This window comes from Tubulanus polymorphus, chromosome 6, assembly GCF_964204645.1.
Source record: "Tubulanus polymorphus chromosome 6, tnTubPoly1.2, whole genome shotgun sequence".
Classification (NCBI taxonomy): Eukaryota; Metazoa; Nemertea; class Palaeonemertea; order Tubulaniformes; family Tubulanidae; genus Tubulanus; species Tubulanus polymorphus.
The window spans coordinates 4336937-4359738 of record NC_134030.1 but is presented as its reverse complement, the minus strand read 5'-3'; the positions used below and the strand labels follow the sequence as shown (position 1 = coordinate 4359738).

Below are 22802 nucleotides of genomic sequence, written 5' to 3'. Positions count from 1 at the left end.
GACGTTTCTGTTTTAGAGTCTATGGTTGGACCATGGATGTATAAACTCTAGTTTATAGTTTATACATCCATGTTTGGACTGTTTTTGAAATACAGTTCACGTGTTTGAGGAGCTTACGTTATAATTCCTCGAGCACAAACCTGGCATTTTGTATGATTGTTGTACACTGTATGAGAATAAATATGATTGAAATTCTTTATCTGTTTAGCTACTCTGTCTGAACTTTGTTAGTTCACCAGTCAGTGGTTTTTTTGTTATCTTGCAATCCACCTCTTTTTTTCAAACCAATATTCCCACCAACATTGTGCGGAGACGAGGATGTCCGGAAAACATGATAATCGAATATTGGCAATACAGCTTACCTTCAACCCGGACACTAACACTTGTTGACCGGTTAGAAGCGAGTGTTGAGCTGCCGAAGAGTAATTACGAAATTAGCAATCTTTTTGATTGTCACTAAAGCACTCAGGGGCGGATCCAGACCGTATTGCCCAATACATTGTTCGTACGGTCTAAAATTTAAGTGCCCTTCGGCAATATTTGGTGACGGCATATATATTTCACCACCCGCTAATTTGATATATCCACTGATGATCGGTTTGATTTTTATATACAGAAGCAGAGTCCTGAATAGTTAACTTTGCCTTTAAAAGTGACACCCAGTATCCTTCTTTTGGTGTTAACATTACATGATTAATTACATGAGATTTGTGTTTCTCTTGTAAAAATCATTGTTTTTATTTTCTTCATGCGTTCGGTAAATGTAGCCGATGACCTCCTGATCGTCTCTAAGGTTCGAACCCAGTTATTACTGATACTGGTTCAGAGTGGTCGTGATGGATAAAGGATGAACAGGGGTGTCCCAGGTTCGAACCCAGTAATTAATGATACTGGTTCAGAGTGGTACTGATGCTGAATAGAGGATGTACAGGGGTGTCCTGGGTTCAAACCCAGTAATTACTGATACTGATTCAGAGTTGTCCTGATGTTGAATAAAGGATGTACAGGGGTGTCCAGACCGTACAGTGCTGCCGCTATGCTCATCGTTAGCGGGATTTTCATACACTAACTAAAGTCAGCTCTGGCAATCGACGTGCTGTCCAGTTATAGTCCGTGACCTTAGCTTGCCAGAGTTGACTAACGTTAGTGTATAAAAATCCCGCTAACGATGAGCATAGAGACAGCACCGTACGGTAAAATGTTGATATCTTAACAAAAGTAATAACTGATAACAGATTCAGGACACCCCTGTACATCCTCTATATATTCAGCATCAGGACCACTCTGAATCAGCATCAGTAATTACTGGGTTCGAACCCGGGACACCCCTGTACATCCTCCATTCAGCATCAGGACCACTCTGAATCAGTATCAGCAATTACTGGGTTTGAACGAGTGGCCCTGATGCTTAATGGAGGATGTACCGGGGTCGAACCCAGTAATTACTGATGCTGATTCAGAGTGGTCCTGATGCTGAATATATAGAGGATGTACAGGGGTGTCCTGATGGCGAATCCTTTCTAGTTTGACACCACCGTAACGTGGTACATGTATATCGTTCTCATATTCGTGAAGCATGAATTCGTCAGTGGTGGTCAGTGATGGTCAATTTATGAATTCTCAATATTTATGGCGAATCATTTCTAGTTTGACACCATAACGCGGTATATAGTTTTCAAATTCAAGGAGTTTGAATTTGTCAGTGGTGGTCAGTGATGGTCAGTTTATGAATTTGCAATGATTCTTCAGTAGTTTGAAAACAGACATGACTTGAAAAATTTCCGAAATTCGAAGTCAAGTGGTCAGACTCGGGGATATCTCAATTGGTCAGTTTCTGACCATCATGGTGTCACCATTTAGGTCTATAGCTCAAATGAAACATGTGGAACCGACGAATGGGCCCAAAAGCGTAAGTCATTTCCTGAGTTATGTGATCCAAAAATGCCCTAACTGGAAAAGGCAGTCTCTCAATTGGACGAAACCAAATCGGACAGGACAATTAAAATTTGGGAAGGCCACAGGCAGTGGTCTTTCTACGAAGCCCACGCGGTGAGCGTATTATTATGAAATTTTTTTTTAAACCACCATGTACCACGAAGTAATAAGCATCGTTGTAAGCACTTGAAACACTCATTAACCACTCGAAACTGTCAGATCAATCGTGGAACTTTAATAAGGCCATAAAAATAAATTATTACATTTGATAAATAATTCATTTTAAAAAAGTTTTTACACTATGGATATACTAATTTTAGCAATATTGTTGATATTGTTATTAGTTTGAAAAATTCTGCTGTTGTCCGAGGGGACTATACGGTGCTGCCATCAAATTTAGTTTCATAATTATCAAATATCATTTCATGAATTAATTGATAGTTCTCGCACGTTACTAGCATACATTTCAAGATGCTTTTCTGTTTTTAATCAAATGATTTTTGTGAATGGATGTTATTTCTAATATTTGACATTCTGGATCTGACGGTTGCGAAATAGACGCCCGCATGCATTTCCTGGTTCCGCGAAGAAATTTCCGGGAAATTTTAAAATTTGCCCTTTATCGAACGATGTCCGTTGTTAAGAAAAGAAAGTTTTGCATTGGAAATGTTCCAGACACCGAGAGAGTGGTATGGGTTGATTTAGAGGTATGTATCAATGGCTGACATGCCGGCTTATTGAGACGAAATTACATTTTTCTTAGAATTCAATACAAATCAAATGCATTTGTAAAAACTTGTCTCCCAAAGACGGTATTGATAATTGGCACTTACTACGTACGTATTTACTTTAAATGGGCCTATGTTGCCTGTTCTAGGTTGGCGACGTGTAACTTAGGGGTATTGAGAATTTATAATCTGGGTATGGGGAATTGAAAATAAGACTGCGAAGAAACCTGTGGTGTACGAAACCCTGAATAATTCAATACTGAAAGCCTACTTATTAAAACCAATTCAGTTTTGATTCTGTGGACTGTGACAATGATATTGCTGCACCATGTATTATTTCACTGTAGTACGTAGGCCTAAATGCCACATTATTATTATAATAAATTGAAATGGTAATTATAGTTAGATTGCGTTTCATTTGACCTTTTTTTTAATTTCAGATGACCGGATTGGATGTGGACACTGACCACATCATTGAAATGGCTTGTCTCATCACGAATCCTGATATGGAAGTAATCGCTGAGGTAAGAATTCACTAACTAAACGAACTGAGTGAATTCTGTTTGTTATAGGCCTAGACCAGATTATTATTGATCCTAGAGTTGATGAATTTTGTCAATTGTAGGGACCAAATTTGATCATTAATCAACCAGATTCAGTGTTAGATCGCATGAATGATTGGTGTAAGGAGCATCATGGTGAGGTACGTAAAGTCAATCATCCAGCTCCACTGTTAAGACTCATTCATAACGAACTTTTCACTGAAGAGTGCTCACGAAAGGCCTAACTGGGGAACTGGATTCTGGGTCCCAAATTGAAATTAGAAAATTAAACAATCCCTGAATTCAAATAATTTGTTTATGCGTTCCTTTATTTCAGTCTGGATTGACAGACGCCGTGCGTAAAAGTAAGATCTCTCTTCAACAAGCTGAAATAGAAATGCTTTCATTCATCAGACTACACACACCGCGTGGAAAGTGTCCGTTAGCCGGAAATTCAGTTCACGCCGATAAACGATTCCTCGATAAATACATGCCGCAATTCATGAATCATCTTCATTATCGTATCATAGATGTCAGCACTATCAAAGAACTTTGCAAGTGAGTATCTTAAACCAGTAGAAAATAATACCCATATCATGTGTAGCCTATAGTTGTTTGTTTGTTTTGTTTGTTTGGTTTTACGTCGCTTGGATCTTGGTTTCCCAAGACTAACCCTATTGGATTATTTATTTAACTCCTCCTAAAAGTATATTTAATCTGGATTTCTGATAAATTGGATGAATTTCTATAGTCCCAAATGATCCGAACAAAGCGTGATTGACTACCGGGGGTATAATAAATTTGTTAAATCAAATTGATCTATGAAATTCTGGGGTGAATCACTAGTTTCAGAATAACTAATTCATTTTGTTTATGTTTAAAATGTTTTTGGTGGACTTTCTCCTTCGCAACTTATGTAGCCGTTAGATATAGTTTCGGGTTTTATATTTCAGACGCTGGTATCCTGATGAATATGAACGCACCCCGAGAAAAAGTATGGCGCACCGAGCAATGCAGGATATCAGAGAGAGCATTAAGGAACTGAATTACTATCGACAAGCCATATTCAAACCTTACAATCCGCAAAATAGCTTCGATGAAAAATCTGGCTAATTTTTCCTGTTACGCATCAAGATGAGATATTTTGTGTGCACACGTCTCGCTGATTGTGGAACTTTTTCTGGACATTTGATTGAAACAATTTCTGAATCTGATCAACTGAAGCTTTTGTATCATGGAAACAATTACATTTACAATGAAAAATTCAGGGAATTTGTATTATGATCTATATCACTGTTGCCCGAAAATTCATACTTAAAATGTGCTACTATTCAGGGCCCAGTTTCAGTCTTACCCCAGTTCAAAAGTGGTCTTAGATCTATAGACTACCTGGTAGTCTGAGGTTGTTAGATTGACTAAGTTTGTCCTAGACTGGTTTTAAATCTAAGCCATGACTACGTAGCTGGCCCCAGGTGACTTTGGAAAGCCTGTTATTTTATGGATTTTCGCTCTAATTCCTGTGTGCATAAGAAAATTGCATCTGTTAGTGAAATAATGATGAGCCCAATTTTCACATTTGCGTGGTTTTGACTTGTTGTTATTGTGAATGTGCTGAGTAATGTTTTACTTACTTATATTTCATGTCTTGTACTTTTCGAATCATAAATGTTCATTCTCTTAATATTTATTCTCAGTTGCCATGAATAATTTGTTAAAGGAGAGGTAACTGGCTTGAAAGCGACTTTAAGAATTAAGATTAAGCGAATATTGTTGTAAATATTGTAATAATACGCGATTTATAAAATCAACAAATGGAATTTTTGAAATTAAATCTTTCGTTAATGCATATTTAATTATTTGAAGTACTGCTATTGAGAACAAATTCTACACTCGAACTGTGTCGGCAAAACTGGGCATCAATCCTCACACAGCTTAATCTTGTACATCATCAATCCCTACCTCCTCCAGTAAGATGTACTAATACCCGATCTGGTGGCATTTTTTGGTTTTCTGGCCTTGAGATTTCAACGTTCATGTAAGAATTAACTTAAAACGCAGTGATGTTCTGCGCGAAAACAAACAACAAAAAAAGAATTTCAAATACAGATTCGTTTTTATTGAAACAGCATAAATTTTTTGAAAATAAAACACCATCCTTTCATAGATGTCATTTACAATCTGTAGCAATACAAAATATAATATATTGAAGAAGCTGGTACCGATAGTAAAATACACTAAAGCACAGAAACATCGTCCAAGTTTTTTAATGACGCAAATTAAATTTGATACGTTTATTAGCAAAAATATTCCTATATAAGTCGACTATTGAATTATTAGTGGGACCTGTATCCCTCTTAATTCTTTACAAGGGAGATGCTCTCGATATTAACAGAATTTCATAACAGGTTTTGGCACAATAAAACAAAATACACATCTAGTCGTGTAAAGCAGTTTCTGAGACAGATGACGCGGTAATAAAATCATCGGATAAAACAATCATTTAAAATGTAGTACATTTCATGTACATATAAAGATTTATCTTGGGTAAAATTCGTAAAGTTTTCATTAGAATGCAAGAAATATGAGATTAAGAGAATTGAAAAATGCTTTTCTCCTAAATACAGACGATTGGAACATTTTCAGTGGGGCATCATTCATCAGGGGTGGATTCAGAGGTCAATCCTAGGTCATGTCTAGGTGCTGGAGGGTGAGGGGTCCTACACCATGAAGATTTGCAATTTTAAGAGCATTTTATGGCATTCCATTCCAAGACAATTATTTTTGCAGTTGCAAAATAGTGTCATTTAAAAAAGTTCAGAAATATCTGATTGTCGCTCAAGCATCTGCAGCGACGATCTAAATCCGCCCCTGTTCATGATTCTAGTAAGTATTGAGAATAGGGAATATCTTAGCAATTACTAAGCGTTGAAGTATTTAGAATCAACCAGCAGGTTAAAAAATTACCACAGAACTGGCCTCAAAATACTGGCGAACTTATATAGTCTCTGCTCAGGGAAATATTTCTGATCAAAGCTTAGAAGGAAATATCTTTCACCGTAATTTTTGTAGTGAATCCCTTTTTGAAACAACTTTCATGAAGCTTTTTTTTTTGAAATTTCAGTGAAATCCCTCTTACATTTGATTTAAAAATCGACATAGCTTGAAATTAGAATTTAACTGGTCAAATATCATCGATGTTTTGAAAGGAATATTTACAAGTGATATAATTTACAAAGTATTCAAACCGAACACAGCACATCATAGCGGCGAGAGAAATAGCTAAATCACGTTTGGCGATTGTGAAGAAATACATCACTGACAACAAATACCGACAGCTTACTTTTACAAATAGCAATTCACCGTTACGCTGATGCAGTACACCAATCATATAATTATTTATAGAACAGGCTATGAATTTTACATTCAATATTGTTGTGCAATCAGTAGATTATACTAATAATACCTTAGGCGAACATACACCTCCGAAAAATCTAATTTCAAATACATGTATTATTCATAAATACGGTTTTGTATATAAAGATAATAGCTGGGAATGTACAGTAGAAAGTAAGATAGCATAAACGCGACCGTTCTGCTAGTCCAGATCATATTAATAGAGATTATCCTTTCGAAGAATCTCCCTCAACTTGCATCTGAACGCAGACATCATCTACATAAAACAAGTTCTACTACGTTTTCTACGAGGTGATTTTTGATATATTGCAAATAATTTCACGGCAAAATCGCACGAATCGAAGCTTCGAATAGTCTATGTACATTTGAAGAATTCGAAGGCAAAGGACAATGGCTAGAGATTTTCCATTACGACTCAATCAGATTCGTTATGTTCATAGCAATAAAAATTCAACTAACAAACAAGAGTTAAAACCAAGAATCAATAATCATAAAAACTGAAAATAACGAGTGAGAGCATTTGAACAATAATAGCACGAACGTGAGACATCCGTATAGGTCAGAAATTAAGATTTCTGAAGTGCAGAATACCGCATTAAATTTGTCTATATAATTTCTCAGGCAAAATTATCATTAAATGCTCTACGATTACCACTGCTTAGCACTTTATCACGCTCTTCAAGCTATCGTTCTATAAACTCTTATCCGTCAAATCTGAATAAATGGACGCCAATTAATCGAATACTTTTCAGCTAAGAAACTCAGTCCAGCGATAAAAACAAGTCTTTATCATTCTTACATTATTGAAAGCGACGAAAAAACTAACATTTCTTGTTTAAATCAATGAATAATCAGTTCATGACGTGTATACGTATTACGTATTTTCGGTGAAATCATTTCTAGATTCATCAATTATCTAAATTTACTATACGCAAGTTATATATATTTGTATATACGTCGCTCCTCTACTATAGAACACTAGATACATCCTCATAGTCATGGGTATAAAATTTCTCATCACTGACACTTAATTCATACAATCACTTCTTCCATCATATACCGTACGTACGCGTATATACAGTAAACTGCACCTTTCTCGGTACCGTTCCGACTGAAATATTTCACCGAGTTGAGAATCAGTGTGAAAAGAAATAGGTTTTCCAATCAACATTTTTGGAAAATTCCCCGACTTGAGCGGTTTTCCGAGTTGACCAAGTAAGGCGGAGTCTACTGTAGCGGTACAAAAACAGATTCCTTCAAGACAATTCTTGCTATTAATTCATATTTATACTGGCATGGCAGTCCTTGAAAGTATTTAAAACTGATTTAACAATACATTCCATGAATGAAGTGAATTCTAGATACATCGGATGTCTCTGTGTATTAGTCTTACGGCAAAATTACGTGCGCAAAGATTATCTTAGAGGGCTGAATTATCGGGATCATTTATTCGCCATCAAAAAGCAACATCACAAGCAAGCTGGAAATATAACAGAATAATTTCTCGTTAAATCAAATATGTAGCTCTTTCAGGTTATCAACGGTTAGAATTTCGAAGGTACCTTTTAAATGAGCGCTAGGGCCATCATATCACACTAATTTAAGAGCTGTAAGAAAAATAAAATTTTCATGAATTCGAATAGAATACTACAGTAATTTTCGGGTTATGCGTCATGACGAAACTCGAGCATAGAATGAAAACTAGTCACAACAGAGGCCTTTACCTTCTAGAGCTTCTGATGCGTAATATTGAACATCAACATCTGGATCTTTGGATAACTTGTCCAAAACCGGTTTTATTTGTTGTACAACTACGCTGTAATATACATATTATGTGTATTTAGATTTTGAAATACGAAGGGAAACTGCAACATTAGCTATCGCGCCTGAAGGCCAGATGAGCAGGTTGTCAAAATTGGTTTATATCAATCGACTTTGAATTTTTAGGCTACCGAATCCATATATTTATCACAAGACCGACCAAATGTTCATTGAATGAATTTTTCTACTCAGGGGCTGGTATAGTTTACATTATTTAAAGATTCCTTTGAAAAGTCGAACCATTATTATACGCACCTTTGATCGAACCGTGGTCCGAGTTTTTGACATGTTTTAGCCACGTTGAAACGAACGTTGGCGACAGAATCGGTGGCCATTCGTAGAACGGTCGGCAGTAAATCTCTGACGGTCATTTCTGCGCCGCACGCGTCAGCTAACAGCTAAACAACAATTTATAGCGATCAATCTTTTGAAGAGTTATTCATGGCATATCTTAAGCACTAATAGACCTAAAACTCCATAACTTACAACTGTGGAACCGAGTCCTGTTTTCTATCATGTTATCAATAACAGTTGAAACATATAATGAGAACTTACATTGACACAGAACAAACAGGTCAATCGGTGCAGATAATTATGATCCGATGACATCAGGATAACCTTCGGAATTGCTTGCTGTAGTGCCCAATCATTGCCGAATTTCTCAACGAGTTTCTTCAAATTCAAAGTAGCGGCTTCTCTAATAGCGTAAACTGAAAACAGATATCCAGAAATTGAAATTTTGGTTTTATCAAAACAAGAGTGATGAAATCAGAGTTCTTACTGATCAGGGAATCCAAATATCCGAGATATTTCCCTGAACCTTGACCAATGATTCCAAGAATATGATTAGATTAATAGATATCCTGAGAGGGAAGTGTTTCTCAAGCTGCTCCTTAGTCATCACCAACAACTAACAGAAATTCGAAATTCCCTGACTTTTCCCTGATCTTCAAGATGTCTAGATTTCCCTGATTTTCCGTGCATAGAAAAAAATCCCGAATTTCCTGATTTCTTAGATCTCTAAGAACCCTGTGTGCTCATTTTATTCAGTAAAATCGATATACCGTGATCAACAAGCCACGTCATACACAGCGAGTTCAACTTCTCGTCGAAAAAATCCTTGCCCAGCTGACCAGCCAACAACGGCATGTATTCAATGATCGCCAAGCGTACGCGCCATTTCGAATCTTCCGCTAACTCGACAATCGCCGGCAGCAAACTTTGCGACAGCGTCTTGATTCCAATAACCTGAACAAAAAATTGATAACTAGAAGGTAAAGTAAAATATTTACAGGGCTGCCGACCTATGAAAAGCGCTATCAGTAGCATCAAGTTGTTCATTGAGATATGAAAGAAAATATTCAAATTAATCAAAACGTAATCAATAATGGCAAGACCTTCATTAGCATCTTACACATTTCTCAAGACAACATACTGAAAATCAGGAACAGCTCCGTAATTTCTTTTGAGTTTCAGGACAGTGCAGTTGTTTCGAAACTAACCTCATTGACGCAGTCCAGGTTTGATATGATATTCAAACGAACTTCGGGACATTCATCTTTTAACATAACGAGGAACATTGGCAGAAGATGTTCAACAGTGCTGAAATAAATGGCAGAACATTATATACTTCATTTTCAGAATAAATAACGGGATCAATTGCAGTCAAGGCTTCCTTACTTTTCTTTTCCGAGGAGCAACGATAGTCCCATGATGACCGAGGCTAATGCTGATTTGACATGCTGATTGGGGTCAGTGACTAAATCTTTAATGCACGGCAGCAGGCTCGTCATGATAGTTGCCTCACGCGACGCCTCGTCAAGATTCATACAGAAATCTGGCAATAAAATTGCAAACATCAAAAACAATCGATTTTTTACTATGTCACACAAAATCAAAATGTTGTCACTGAAATGAGTAAACTTGAAGACTGGTAGTTCACAGAAGGTTAATTTGATTTTATCAAAGATATGAACTTTCACTACTAATACATATACAAGGACTACGCGCAAGGAAACCGAGCCCAGGTTAACATGTCCAACAACTTCTCTTGAAATGGAAAGACAGGCTCACCTTTAACCTTGTCAGCCGCGGCGGTGCGAACCTCAGCCTCGCAATCTTTCAATAAACCTTGGAATGCCGGGACGAGATCGTTCTTCGTGATCTCAGAACCGACCGCCTTCTGTAGCTGCAATCGTAAGAAAATTACGTCATATTTCGAGCCGATGACAAGACGCGAAAACGATAATTGTGATTACGACGAACCTGAGTGAATTTATCAGCGACCATGTATCGCACTCTCCACGATTTATCATCAGCCGCTTGTCGTAAAGTCGGCATTACCAACTGATCAATATCATCATGTGATAACAATGACGCTATATGCACACATGCTTCCACTGCTAATAAACGCACTGAATCCTGTAACAAACAGAAATAACATCTTCAGGATTCAGATCTTCAGTTCAGTTTAACTACTCACTGAAGAGTTAACTCTCCGCCATTGACAGCTAATATCAGAAGTGGTTTCATCAATGAAAACAACAGATACAGATACTACTCTCTAACTCACAACTGTGGAAGTAGGTCCAGGGGTTCGTACAAATCAGGGTATCCTAAAATATCCTGATACATGTATATGTCCATGATTTTCCATAAACCTTGAGCAAAAATTTCCTGATAAAATCATATTAAGATATTTTCAGTGGGGGCTGTTTGTTACCAAGAGGTTACATGCGCCACCCGCCAACTGAATTCAAGTAGAAAGTCCAATGTAAAATTAACTAATCTTTGACCGAGTTGTCCTATTGTCATGCACACCATCTAGTCGGATAGCAAATACAGCACAGAGAGCCCCTCATTGTGATAGGAGTATTTCTATTACCTGTTCATCCTGCGACAACGAAGCGAATAATGGCACGATATCCGACTTGAGATATTCGGGTTCAACGACTTTAGCGAGTTCTCCGAGTCGATCAGCAGCGGCGCGACGAACCATCGGCGTATCATCTCCGCACAGAGTATGAAACATCCTGATTAAAACAAGAAAACATGAAACGTAATTGTGAACAATCTATTCATCAGGGTTGCTTGCTTTATTTGACTTGGTTTTCCCTGGCTATTCCCTGACGTGCGCGTCATTTCCCTAACTTGATCTACTTAGAATCCAATTAATTAAAGTTGTCGATTTCATAAAACATACAAGGAAACTGTCCGATTTTACGAGCGATCTAGCAATCTCAACAAATTTCCAGGACTTTTCCCTGGTTTTTCACAAAAAATTCCAAGACTCTCAGACTCTCTTAATTCCCTGACTTATATCATGTTCAATATGAAAATCTGAGCAAACCCACAGATGATGACTTGATAATTTGTTAAATCATCAACTGTTGGTTTTGCTCATCAGCTCTGAAATAATGAGATTAATATCAGTCTACCAATCATGAAAATGCTGTTAAGAGGACCCTAGAAAGAAAGACCCAAGTTCATCTGAAATTCAAAGTAATGTCACACTCTGTGTGTGCGCGTTACTTACTGTCTGAGTTCTGCTTTCAGAGTTGAGGAAACGTTGGGATAAGTGACGGAATAAAGTCCGCAAGCAGATGTCCTCGACGTGAACCAATCTCCACTCGATAATCGTTTAATCAACGGAACGACGTGGGTCTCGAGATCGCTCTGAGAATGCTGTCCGGCGATGATCCGTAATGATTCGACGGCTTTATCGCGCACGACTGTCTCTTCAACTATAGCCAAACTTTCCAACGGTGGCTAGAAAATAAATCATTATAAGACCAGGCAGCTCACAACCCCCTAAAACTAAATCAATCCCAGGGTTCGCCGTACTATTTGCAGTGTTTCATATTCTGTGGTTCATAATTTTCCAAGCCTAGAGAAATACTAATCCAAATTTCTACTGACTAGTACAAACCCTGAAATTCACAGATTTGGTGATTCGAAATCAAGAATAATACTAACGAGAAGGCAGTGAACATATTCAGGTCCTCCGATCAGCGGCGTGAACTGTCCGAGTTGTTCGGCCAAGGCCAAAAGCACTTCATCTTCATCATAGATTGTATCTGAATATCGGAGAATTAAAAAAATAATAACATTGATAATGCATAAAGCACAATATTCCTAGAATTGTGGAACTTTGCGGTTAGACTATCATTTGTCAAGAGAGGTAAAGTAGAACAAACTCAATCAATCTTTATGAATAGCTAAAACAAGAAAGGTCAATGGTTACTGTATGTATCTTGATAGTAGCTATATGCATGGATATGATGAACTAGCTTTGTTAGTTGAAAACATAAATGCATCACTCAATAAATCGCGAAAATGTATTAAATTCAAACACAAAGCTCTGTAGTGCCTGGGCTAAAAAAATATGATTTTCACAGGTTTTTTGCTTGTTATATTAACACTATCATGAGAGCTGGCAAGTCTACATATCAGCCAAACCTAATTCAACAGATCACAAAAAAAAACAGAAATGCCTTACCAGTTAGAAATGGAATGAGTTCAGTGCGTGATCTCTCCACTCCCAGGGCTAATGCTATAGTTGACAGCTTCTTGATACTGTTCAATCTCAGCTGCAACGAAATTGGAAAAAAAAATTGTTTCTTTTGACTGTCCAGTGCCATCCCGTGGAATGAGGAACGTAGCGAGATCGACAAGGACGCGAGAGAGGTGAAAATGAAAGACAAGTGCGTAATTTTTCAATCGAAACACTGATTACAGCTGTTCTAGGCGGTGATACGCTACGTTACTTCGCCAGAACGAGCTTTAAAACGAGCACTTGCGATAGATCAACTTACTTGAACATCTTCATTCCGCAATTCATCAATTAACACCGCGATCGGGTAGAGGGAATCATCAGAACCAGCTTCTGTTGACGCCATTTTGAAATTTGACAGCTCAATGCAAATTCAATGAAATTTTTAAATTACTGCAAAACCACCAATTGTCGCAGTATATTGATTTTTTTTAGATATCCTCATGGTAATACCCATTATATTTTTAAAATATCATGGTTTACTCGAGTTATCACACAGATTGTCGATGACCGGGTGCCATTGCTAGTCACAGCTGATAAAATGTTTAAATGGGACTCGAACCCCGCCTGGAGTTAATTTGCTACACTTAATTGTCCAGAAATGGGTGACTCCGATAATACCCGAATCGGGGAAGAGTGCTTACTCCGATGCCCGAAGCCGATGTCCAATGATTAGGCATGACCATGGACCCTTTTTAACAGAACCAGGAAGAGTAAACACGATTCGACAGGTCTGTCTTCTGTAAATACACTAAAAATGCATTAAATACGTTAGTGAACTTGCTGATTATCTATTTTGTATGCTAATCTTTATTTCGTTCTTGCGTATTTATAAAATGTATCCATGACATTCCGTCAATCAACCACGAAACATGAATTCAGTTGACTGACTGACGTGTCCACAGGGGCTCGTTACGATAGCTGGGGGTCCAAAATCAAAGATTTGACCCAGTATCCTAGGTACCACCTATAAAAAAAGAAAAGGGAGCTAACATTTTGACATACAAGAATTGACCTTCTCATTTCAACCCCTCATAACTTCGTAACCGATCGACCGATTTACACGAAATTAGATTCGTTTCATTCCCAAGAGGTGACTTTTTCGTTTGAGACCTTCCCCGATGAAATCGGACCGGAGACGCCCGAGAAATCACGACTCAAATCCGAAAAAACGGGTCAAAATATCCAAAGCCGGAATTACTAGGACGGCTTGAAGTGCTCAATTTCCGACGAAAAACGATGATTTGACGCGGTTCCCGGACGTTAATCTTCACATATCATACATCGCTGGAAAGCTTATGAACTGACCTTATTGACAGACGCGTTTATTTGATAATCCGTTCCGATACCCGCGACTGGCGAGCTGATAATCCAGATTGATGCGATAAATACGATTTCCAAGTGTATTCCGGCCGCCATTAACTGCGTGACGTCATGAGAAATCCCAGCATGCAACGCTAGATAATTGACATATTCAGTCGACCAATCACGTATCGCGAATTTATCAGTCCTCAGAGCCCGTGACGTCACACCCTCAATGGCGGTTCAGTGACGCTTAAAGTGCGTATTTATCGGTTCGGTGCGTATTATCACCTCGCTTGTCGCCGGTTTCGGAACGGATTATCAAATAAACGCATTTTTCAATAAGGTCAGTTCATAAGCTTTCCAGCGATGTATGATATGTGAAGATTAACGTCCGGGAACCGCGTCAACTCATCGTTTTTCGTTGGGAATCGACTACTCCGAGACGTCCTAGTAATTCCGGCTTTGGCCATTTTGACTCGTTTTTTCGGATTTGAGTCGTGATTTCTCGGGTGTCTCTTATCCGATTTTGTCGCGGAAGGTCTCAAACGAAAAAGTAACCTCTTAGGAATGAAACGAAACCAATTTCGAGCGAATCGGTCGATGGGTTACGAAGTTATGAGCGATTGAAATGAGAAGGTCAATTCTAGTATGTCAAAATGTTAGCTCCCTTTTCTTTTTTTATAGGTGGTACCTAGGATACTGGGTCAAATCTTTGATTTTGGACCCCCAGCTATCGTAACGAGCCCCTGTGGACGTGTCGTCGTCGTGTGTTTGACGTGTGTTTCCTTGCAATTGTGATTGTTGTGTCTGGAGGTCGTTCTTAATCTTATCGTTTTATTTCTGTTCACGACCTCTACCTCGGTCAATTTGTGGCCCTCTGAAATTTACATTAACTTTGTCGACCCTGATGCAAGTGCTTTATTTTCTGCTTGGCTGTAAGTGTAGGCAGGCTGTGGCCTTTAACCTTTCGCCAATCATTCATCCATTCATGCGTGAACCACACACATATAGGAAATTCATTCTGGTGAACAAAAATTTCTCGTAAATGACCTATCTGAAGGGATTTCAAATCTGGTTTTCTGAACTATTTATTATTTGAGCAAATGCCAATAGGCTTCTATAAGCCTATTGGCATTTGCTCAAATAATAAATAATTCATTGTGGTCATTGTTTGCCAAATTAAGTTCATTGTGAATTTACATATCCTGTTGAAAATCTGCATTATTGTTTTATATTTCAGATAAGACATGGCTAACTGTAGGATATCAGAATGTGATAACTGGGAAAATCCTGGTGCTCCAAGCACCTGTAAATGGGCCTTGGGTAAAACTATCAATGAATCTCCTCATAACCATCTGACCAGGTAGGAACACCCACAAACCATTTGAGTTTCAATATAAATTGTCGATTTATCATACTACTCACCTGTTCTATACTTCAATTTCTTTTAAAGATGTCCGAAGCCAAAGATCTATCCGAATATTCTTCATCAGATTGGTGAAACTCCATTAGTTCGAGTGAATAAACTCGCCAAAAGCTCTGGTATCAAGTGCGAACTATGTATGTACTTTTCATTGAAAAATTCCAACCCAGTCCGTTGAATAAGGGACAATACCACTTTAGTGCATCTATGCAGTATTGCTTTGTTCATTACTTTACCAATTTCTGAGGTTATTTCATGAAATTTATATTACTAATACTTTACAGTGGCGAAGTGTGAGTTTTTCAATGCTGGAGGAAGTGTAAAAGATCGTATAGCTATGCGTATGATAGAAGATGCTGAAGCTAGCGGTCGACTGAAACCTGGTGATGTCCTGATTGAACCTACTTCGGGAAACACAGGTAAAAATTACAGACTTCCCAAGGTTCATACACGAGGAATTGTTGGATTTCCTAGAATTTGAGCAAGATCAGGTCCCAGGACCTCGATTTCCTAGAAATTCAGGGTTTTGAAAGGGCTTTTCCTGGAAATTTTCAAAGTGTTGTCTTGTGCAGATATGATTTGTGATGTGTCAATACAAATAAAAGTGAGAACTTGGCTCAAGTCTTCCCTTCGTGTAGAGGTATTGGCCATCAATACAATGTGGGATTATTATTCAAATTACAAAATTTGTAAATTACCAGATAATCTTTAATTGTTATTTATGGCGAGTCTCCAACTGACTGTTAAAAAAGATCGCAACATTTTGTGCAAAGACCATGAAAAATTCAGTCAAAATTACATATAATTAGTTCTACCATTACAGGAATTGGTTTGGCCTTGTCAGCTGCAGTAAAAGGTTACAGGTGTATCATAGTAATGCCTGAGAAAATGAGCATGGAGAAGGTAAGTGTCATTCTTTTAGAAAATGTACCGGTATTGAAACTCATACAGGGTGACCACTGTCCTGGAAAACTAAAGAAATTTCTCAATTCACGCGCTGATACTCAGTCAGGGGATTTGATTTTGTGTTATATCATGGACAATTCAGAAATGGAACGAAACCGGCCATACTGTGATAGTTTAGCCCATTTTATATTCGGGGAAATAGGGCAGTTATTGAGTTGCAAGACTTAATTATTTGTGCGTATATATTGTAGGTGAACATATTGCGAGCTCTCGGGGCTGAAATCGTGCGTACACCGACCAGCGCTAGTTTCGACTCACCTGAATCGCATATCGGAGTTTCACAACGTTTACTCAAAGAAATTCCGAATTCGCATATCCTTAATCAGTACTGTAATCCCAGCAACCCGCTAGCTCACTACGATGGAACTGCTGAAGAAATTCTGGAACAGTGCGGAGGTAGTATTTACTAGTTCCATTAAGATTTTGAATGGAGTGTGAAATTCTTTTGAAATTGAGGAATCTATCTCTAAGTTCTGTGTTCTATATTATGTTAATACTATGGTTTTCAGGTAAATTGGACATGTTAGTTGCCGGAGCTGGAACTGGAGGTACAATCTCTGGTCTCGCTCGTAAAATGAAAGAGAAGTGTCCCGAGTGTAAGGTACGTTTTTTCATATCCCACTGCTAAAGGAATTTTTCGGTCAAGAGGCTGAAAAAATAAGGGAATTTTGTATTCCCTGATCTGTAAAGAACCCTGCATATCGTACAATGAGCATATTACTTCAATAGATAACACATGTTTAAAGTTCCCGTCAACTACCCGTCTATGGAATAGTGTACCTGAAGAGATATGTGTTGCGTCCTCAGCAGATGCATTCAAGGCTGCGCTCCTCCGGGATAGACGTCACCTACTCAGCCAACATTGCTTTCTTTTCTTTTTTTTTAACTGTACATATTTGAATTTCAACCGTAACTGACATCCAGTACGAGCATCGCTGACAAACGCTGTGGGACAATGCCCAACTACGGGTCCTCCACATTATTTTAAAGAAGAAGAAGATATTAATCAGTTCGTGTATGTTTGATTTCACTGTAGATTATCGGAGTTGATCCACACGGTTCCATTCTCGCCGAACCCGAAGAGTTGAATAAGTCTGAGACGACGTATTACGACGTCGAAGGAATTGGATACGATTTCATACCTCAAGTTCTCGATCGAAGTGTACGAATGTGTGCTTGTTGATTCGTTATAGTTGTCGATATTGAATCGTGTCCCTAAATAGAAAAGTCTAAACTACAGCCAAATTGTTTAATGTAAAATGTACTTTCAGAATGTGGATGCTTGGTATAAATCAGAAGATAAAGCGTCATTCCTGATGGCCCGACACTTAATGCGCGATGAAGGTTTTCTCTGCGGTACGTTATAGAGATTGATAGAAAATAGAAATACGAAAGACATTCTGCACATATTTGTATTTCAAACTCTATAATTTCCATTCTAAAATCTACATGATGATCTATATCTCAGGTGGTAGCAGTGGCAGTGCTATGGATGCAGCGATGAGAGCTATAAAGGACTACGGTTTAAAGGAAGGCCAGCGTTGTGTTGTGATTTTACCCGATAGTATTAGAAACTATATGTAAGTTTTGGTTTTTCAATTGTCTCTGATTGACAGTTAACCTCATCTAATTCAGACAAACTGGGACAGGCAGAATAACTCCTAGGATGAGAAAAAATAAGATCGGAAATCAGCAAATAAATTTGTGTTGGCGAATTCAAGTTCGGCAGTTTGCTGTATTTATGACGTGTTATTCTACTTATCGAATCTCTTTCATGTGTAGGTCGAAGTTTCTCTGTGATGAATGGTTACAGGAAAGAGGATTCATCGAGGATGACAATCGCGATGTCCTCTCTAAGAGTTGGTGGGTAAACTTTTAAAAACAACGTTGAATATGATATCATACAAATGACAGCTCAATGGTTATATGACTGGTTATTGTGTTTCAGGTGGTGGAATCTGAAAGTCAGTTCTTTGAATCTCAGCGCACCTTTGACTGTTTTTCCGGATGTGTCAGTACAGGATACATTAGCATTGCTAAACAGGGAAGGTTTCGATCAAGTACCAGTGATCGATCCCTCTGGGTAAGTGAAAATACAATAAGCAAACTGGCATTTTAGATTGTGGCAGTTTTTTAATCGAACCTTGATATTTGTTTAATTGCAGTGGAATAGTCGGTATGGCTACGGTCGGTCATATGATGTCGCTTATCACGAAAAACAAAGTGCAAGCATCCGATCCAGTGTCAAGTGCCATCTATAAACAGTTTAAAACAGTAAGTAAACAAATGAGTTTTTGTTTATTTAGGTATGAGTTGGATGAATTCAGGATGAAATAGACCTAACGCATGTAAAACTGTATTGTCTTCTAGTTTGACAGTGGAGGTGGTATAATCCAGGTGAACACTGTTCATTTCTGCTGTTTTCATTTTGCCCTGTTGGTGCTGCTGCTTGGCATTTTGTAATATTGCATGTACATGTATTGTAAAAATCAGTTAAATGCTGTAGATATCAGTGCATTGGCTTGAAAATGCTAAATACATGTATGAGAAATTAGTGTCAAAGGTCCTTGTATTAATTCCCTAGTTTCCTATACGTGCTTATGTTTGGACTGAATGTCTTCCTATTATTCATTTTGGATCTTAGAATAATGGTCCAATGAACGAAACCTTCAGGAGTGTGGCTATCTATATTTTGATTTTGAATGTTAATAGCTACTTAGTATGGAAATGTGCATCCTCCCTCTGCAGGGACTCGAACCTGATGGCATCGCTACACTCAGCCACGGCACGAACCCCTGCATCAGTAGACCAGGTGCGCAGGTACATGCGCAGCTATCCAAAAGAAAACTGGCGGCACCAATCAGATTGCTCGTTGTATAATCGTTGAGGCAAATTTCAAGGAAGAACTATAAATGGGAAAACCCGGGCTAAAATAAAACGGGATTTCTGATTGGCTAAAAATCACATCATCTGAACTGCGCATTTATCTGCGCACTCGGTCGATTATGGCAGGGTTTCGTGCCGTGGCAATCTCGATGCCATCAGGTTCGAATCCCTGCCGGGGGAGGATGGGAAATGTGTGATAGATTTATTTCCCTACACGAAAATACACTAGAAAAAGTCAGATATATTTTATGCCTTTTTGTAGGTTGACCTACACTCAACCACTCTTGGGCAGTTATCCCGACATTTGGATACAGATCACTATGCACTGGTGATGCATGATCAACGACAATGTAAGTACCAGTACCATTGAGGCATATTTCAAGGATACCTTTGTTACTACATGTATTAATTCTGGTTATGTTTTTAGATGCTGGAGACGGTACAGAGTTGCAGAAAAAGATGGTGTTTGGAATCGTAACCAGAATCGATTTGATGACGTTCATCACAACGAATAATCCAAACTCAGAGTAATATCACACACCAACAAATGAAAAGATCTGATGGCAGAGTTCACTTAAGATATATCAATAAGTTTACTAATGGTTCGGTAGTTTCGCTTTTCAAAACCTCGTCCAATTCACATGATACTAATGTTTCAAATGTTTCTGTTGATTTTTGTGGAATATTGTGTCTTCATTTGGCTGCATTATGAGCAAGGTTTTCTTGCCGTGGTTCTTCCTGGTCATCCGTATCTGTTCCGTATCTGATAGTAAAACCAGTTAGACTATTGTAGGTGTTTTCTTTATGTAGTAAGGTGTTCTGTGCATTGAGTAGATAAGTTATGTTGTAATTGAAAATCTTACACTTGTCCGATATGAGAGGTTATGGTAAAAATTGTCAGTATTTTCAACCGTCTTATTACCGGTGTTATTAGCGATCTTGTTTAGTGTCAATGTTTTTCAGAGGAATCTTACAAAATTCTTGGTTCTGTATGAAGTATAGTAATGTTCTGTTTTCCCATTGCTAATTGTTAAGATGCTGAATTTCGTGTATTTTTCCGAATGTATTTTGTGAATCTATTTGTGTGCTATAAATAACTTTAGGCTTTGATAAAGACTGCTGTTAAAGTATTCCACAGTATAATTTTATTTTTTGTAACGTTATTCACTTAAATCCAAGTGTGTTCTACTGATGAACTGATGAATTCAACCAAGTATTGCATGCATCAAGGACATGTACCGAAAGTTTTCGCAAAATGAAATGTTTGGGTTGATTGGTTTGTAGGTCATATTTCAATGAGGAAAATATGTGCTAATATAATCTTAGTAGTTTATTTTTTATTACTTTTGAATCATATCTTGGAACTTAGTGTCAAATTTTGTTTATGGTGTAAATTTTGTCGTTTCTTTTCGATAACAACGAAAAATTATATCAAAAGTCACATTGGGAAATACAGATTTTTAAAACAAAATTGTCTTCGTTGCTTTTGTGGTTTAACGGAGGCCAAGACTTTCTCAACTCTCATTTTGCCAAGAACAGGATTGTTGTAATTCGTGTTGACATTCTGTTGAGACCGTAGTTCGCTATGAATGATTTATCTTCTGAGAGATAGCGATATTAAAGGATGTCGAAATTCGTATTCAGTTGTATTTTTGTCATTCTGATTCTAATCTTATCTAGTGAGTCCAGTCTACGTGAAGTGAGCATGTTATTCCAGCCTCGTATTCAGATATAGAGTGTATACACTGAACAGCTGCATACTGGTTGATGTGAAATGTATAACTCGGCATGACGGAGCGATGATGTATATATAGTACAGCATCAGATAATGTAAATGCATGGCTAATCCTTCCCAGAATATTTCTAAATATGATGAAGTAGAAATCCGCAAACCTATTCTATCTAATGAAAATATTAGCCTATACCCTACTCTCAGATCTCAAGGAAAATTTGGCAGTGGATTTCCAGTGGACTGAAACATTAGTCTTCGAATAAATTTCCATTTCCATTAATACTGAATATTTTGGAATTAGGCCTATTCATTGAAAAATGATTTCGACTTATTCCAAAATTGAGTATTTTGATAAGGCAACTCTTTCTTAAGAGCTATTCTTTTAAGTTGGGCCTGCATTGTTAAGCATGGCCAGCGTGATGTTTTAGGCGAGAGGGGTTATTTTCAACAAAATTTGGACCTTAGCAAATACGCTATGGATCTTGAATTATCTAGACTCTCTACCTAAGATCCAGAATTCAAAAAGTTTGGTTTTTTCCCCACGATGAATTCAAAAAGTTATATTGATAACGGCTGCCTGTGGTAATTTCAAATGTCACCATACATTCCATGCACATCAGTCGGTCTTGGGAGAGTTTAAGAGACTTTCAACATTTTTAGGAAATAGTTGTCGGACAATCAATTTCACGGATTGGTTAAATGATCCAAAGTAAAAAGACTTGATTATCGGCGCAAGGCTGTACATAATATCCTACTGTTTCCACAGGTTAAAGGTGTATTAGTTGAACTCGATCCCTGACCAGCTTGAGTACGACCTTTAGATAAGACCCGATCAGCCATCAAAAGCAAAAGCAGCGAGTTCCTTCAAATTTTCTGGCCTTATTTGATTTCTAATAATACGCCGTAGTCAGCGGTTCAGTTCTACACTGGATCCAGTTCTACTGAGTTTTGAATCCAATATTTCCACAGTTGTATAAGCTGCTTAAAGTCTGCAACTGGTGAACAAACAGAATCAAATTATCGGCGTAAAATCAAACAGACTTTTATTTACAGCAAATTTGGGGTGACATGAGACAGTTGTTTCTGAATAAAAAAAATTAGAAAATCATTAGACACATTTTTTCATCACGCCTAGAACTGAAGAGGGACCAATTGTTGTTCAAATAATCATCATTTGGGTAGATTGTTAGTAGGTCCTCGAGCTGCATATGAAAAAATCATAAATAAGCGTCTCAAGTCACCCCGATTTACGGTGTGTTAAATTGGCCACAAAACTAAGTAGACTGGTGTGGCCCGGGCATCGGCGCTTTCCAACGTGAAGGCACCCCTTAATAGAAAATCAACCATCGTTCCGTTTGCAGGATTCGAATCTAATGGCAATTCGGTGGCAATAATTTCATTCTTTGACTTCTCGGCGGGAATGTCAAGTTACTTGTCATTGGTCAGTATTGTGTAATATGACGTCACACCGGTGTCGGTATATAAGGCCCGGTCACGG

The 22802-nt window shown here is 37.9% G+C and overlaps 3 protein-coding genes and 1 long non-coding RNA gene across 6 annotated transcripts; 2 read left to right on the top strand and 2 right to left on the bottom strand.

Annotated features, from left to right (window-relative positions):
• Positions 1-2508: 2508 nt before the first annotated feature.
• LOC141907136 (oligoribonuclease, mitochondrial-like) lies at positions 2509-5014 on the top strand. Its single transcript, XM_074796709.1, has 5 exons — positions 2509-2642; positions 3104-3187; positions 3289-3366; positions 3543-3763; positions 4159-5014. The coding sequence occupies exons 1-5, from the start codon at positions 2565-2567 to the stop codon at positions 4316-4318; spliced, it is 621 nt and encodes a 206-aa protein (XP_074652810.1). The 5' UTR covers positions 2509-2564; the 3' UTR covers positions 4319-5014.
• A 292-nt stretch (positions 5015-5306) lies between these two features.
• Positions 5307-13338, bottom strand: LOC141907378 (uncharacterized). Its single transcript, XM_074796999.1, has 15 exons — positions 13255-13338; positions 12939-13029; positions 12416-12516; positions 11976-12208; positions 11325-11472; positions 10706-10861; positions 10514-10628; positions 10121-10277; positions 9943-10042; positions 9505-9688; positions 8996-9150; positions 8696-8838; positions 8344-8435; positions 8182-8226; positions 5307-8099 (listed from the first exon to the last, which is right to left on the bottom strand). Exons 1-14 carry the CDS (start codon positions 13336-13338, stop codon positions 8210-8212), a joined length of 1776 nt encoding a protein of 591 aa, XP_074653100.1. The 3' UTR covers positions 5307-8099; positions 8182-8209.
• Positions 13335-14484, bottom strand: LOC141907382 (uncharacterized). Its single transcript, XR_012619477.1, has 3 exons — positions 14301-14484; positions 13637-13959; positions 13335-13353 (listed from the first exon to the last, which is right to left on the bottom strand). It is a non-coding gene; the product is annotated as an uncharacterized LOC141907382 (long non-coding RNA).
• On the top strand, positions 13651-21033 carry LOC141907379 (cystathionine beta-synthase-like). 3 transcript variants are annotated; one of them, XM_074797000.1, is made up of 16 exons: positions 13651-13723; positions 15538-15660; positions 15751-15857; positions 16005-16139; positions 16544-16623; positions 16878-17082; positions 17196-17287; positions 17723-17848; positions 17958-18042; positions 18155-18266; positions 18469-18549; positions 18635-18769; positions 18852-18960; positions 19057-19083; positions 19835-19922; positions 20000-21033. In XM_074797000.1, exons 2-16 carry the CDS (start codon positions 15545-15547, stop codon positions 20101-20103), a joined length of 1602 nt encoding a protein of 533 aa, XP_074653101.1. In that variant the 5' UTR covers positions 13651-13723; positions 15538-15544; the 3' UTR covers positions 20104-21033. The 3 variants fall into 3 exon arrangements, with proteins under 3 accessions (XP_074653101.1, XP_074653103.1, XP_074653102.1); XM_074797001.1 differs by lacking the exon at positions 13651-13723 and adding an exon at positions 14532-14640; XM_074797002.1 differs by lacking the exon at positions 19057-19083.
• Positions 21034-22802: the final 1769 nt, after the last annotated feature.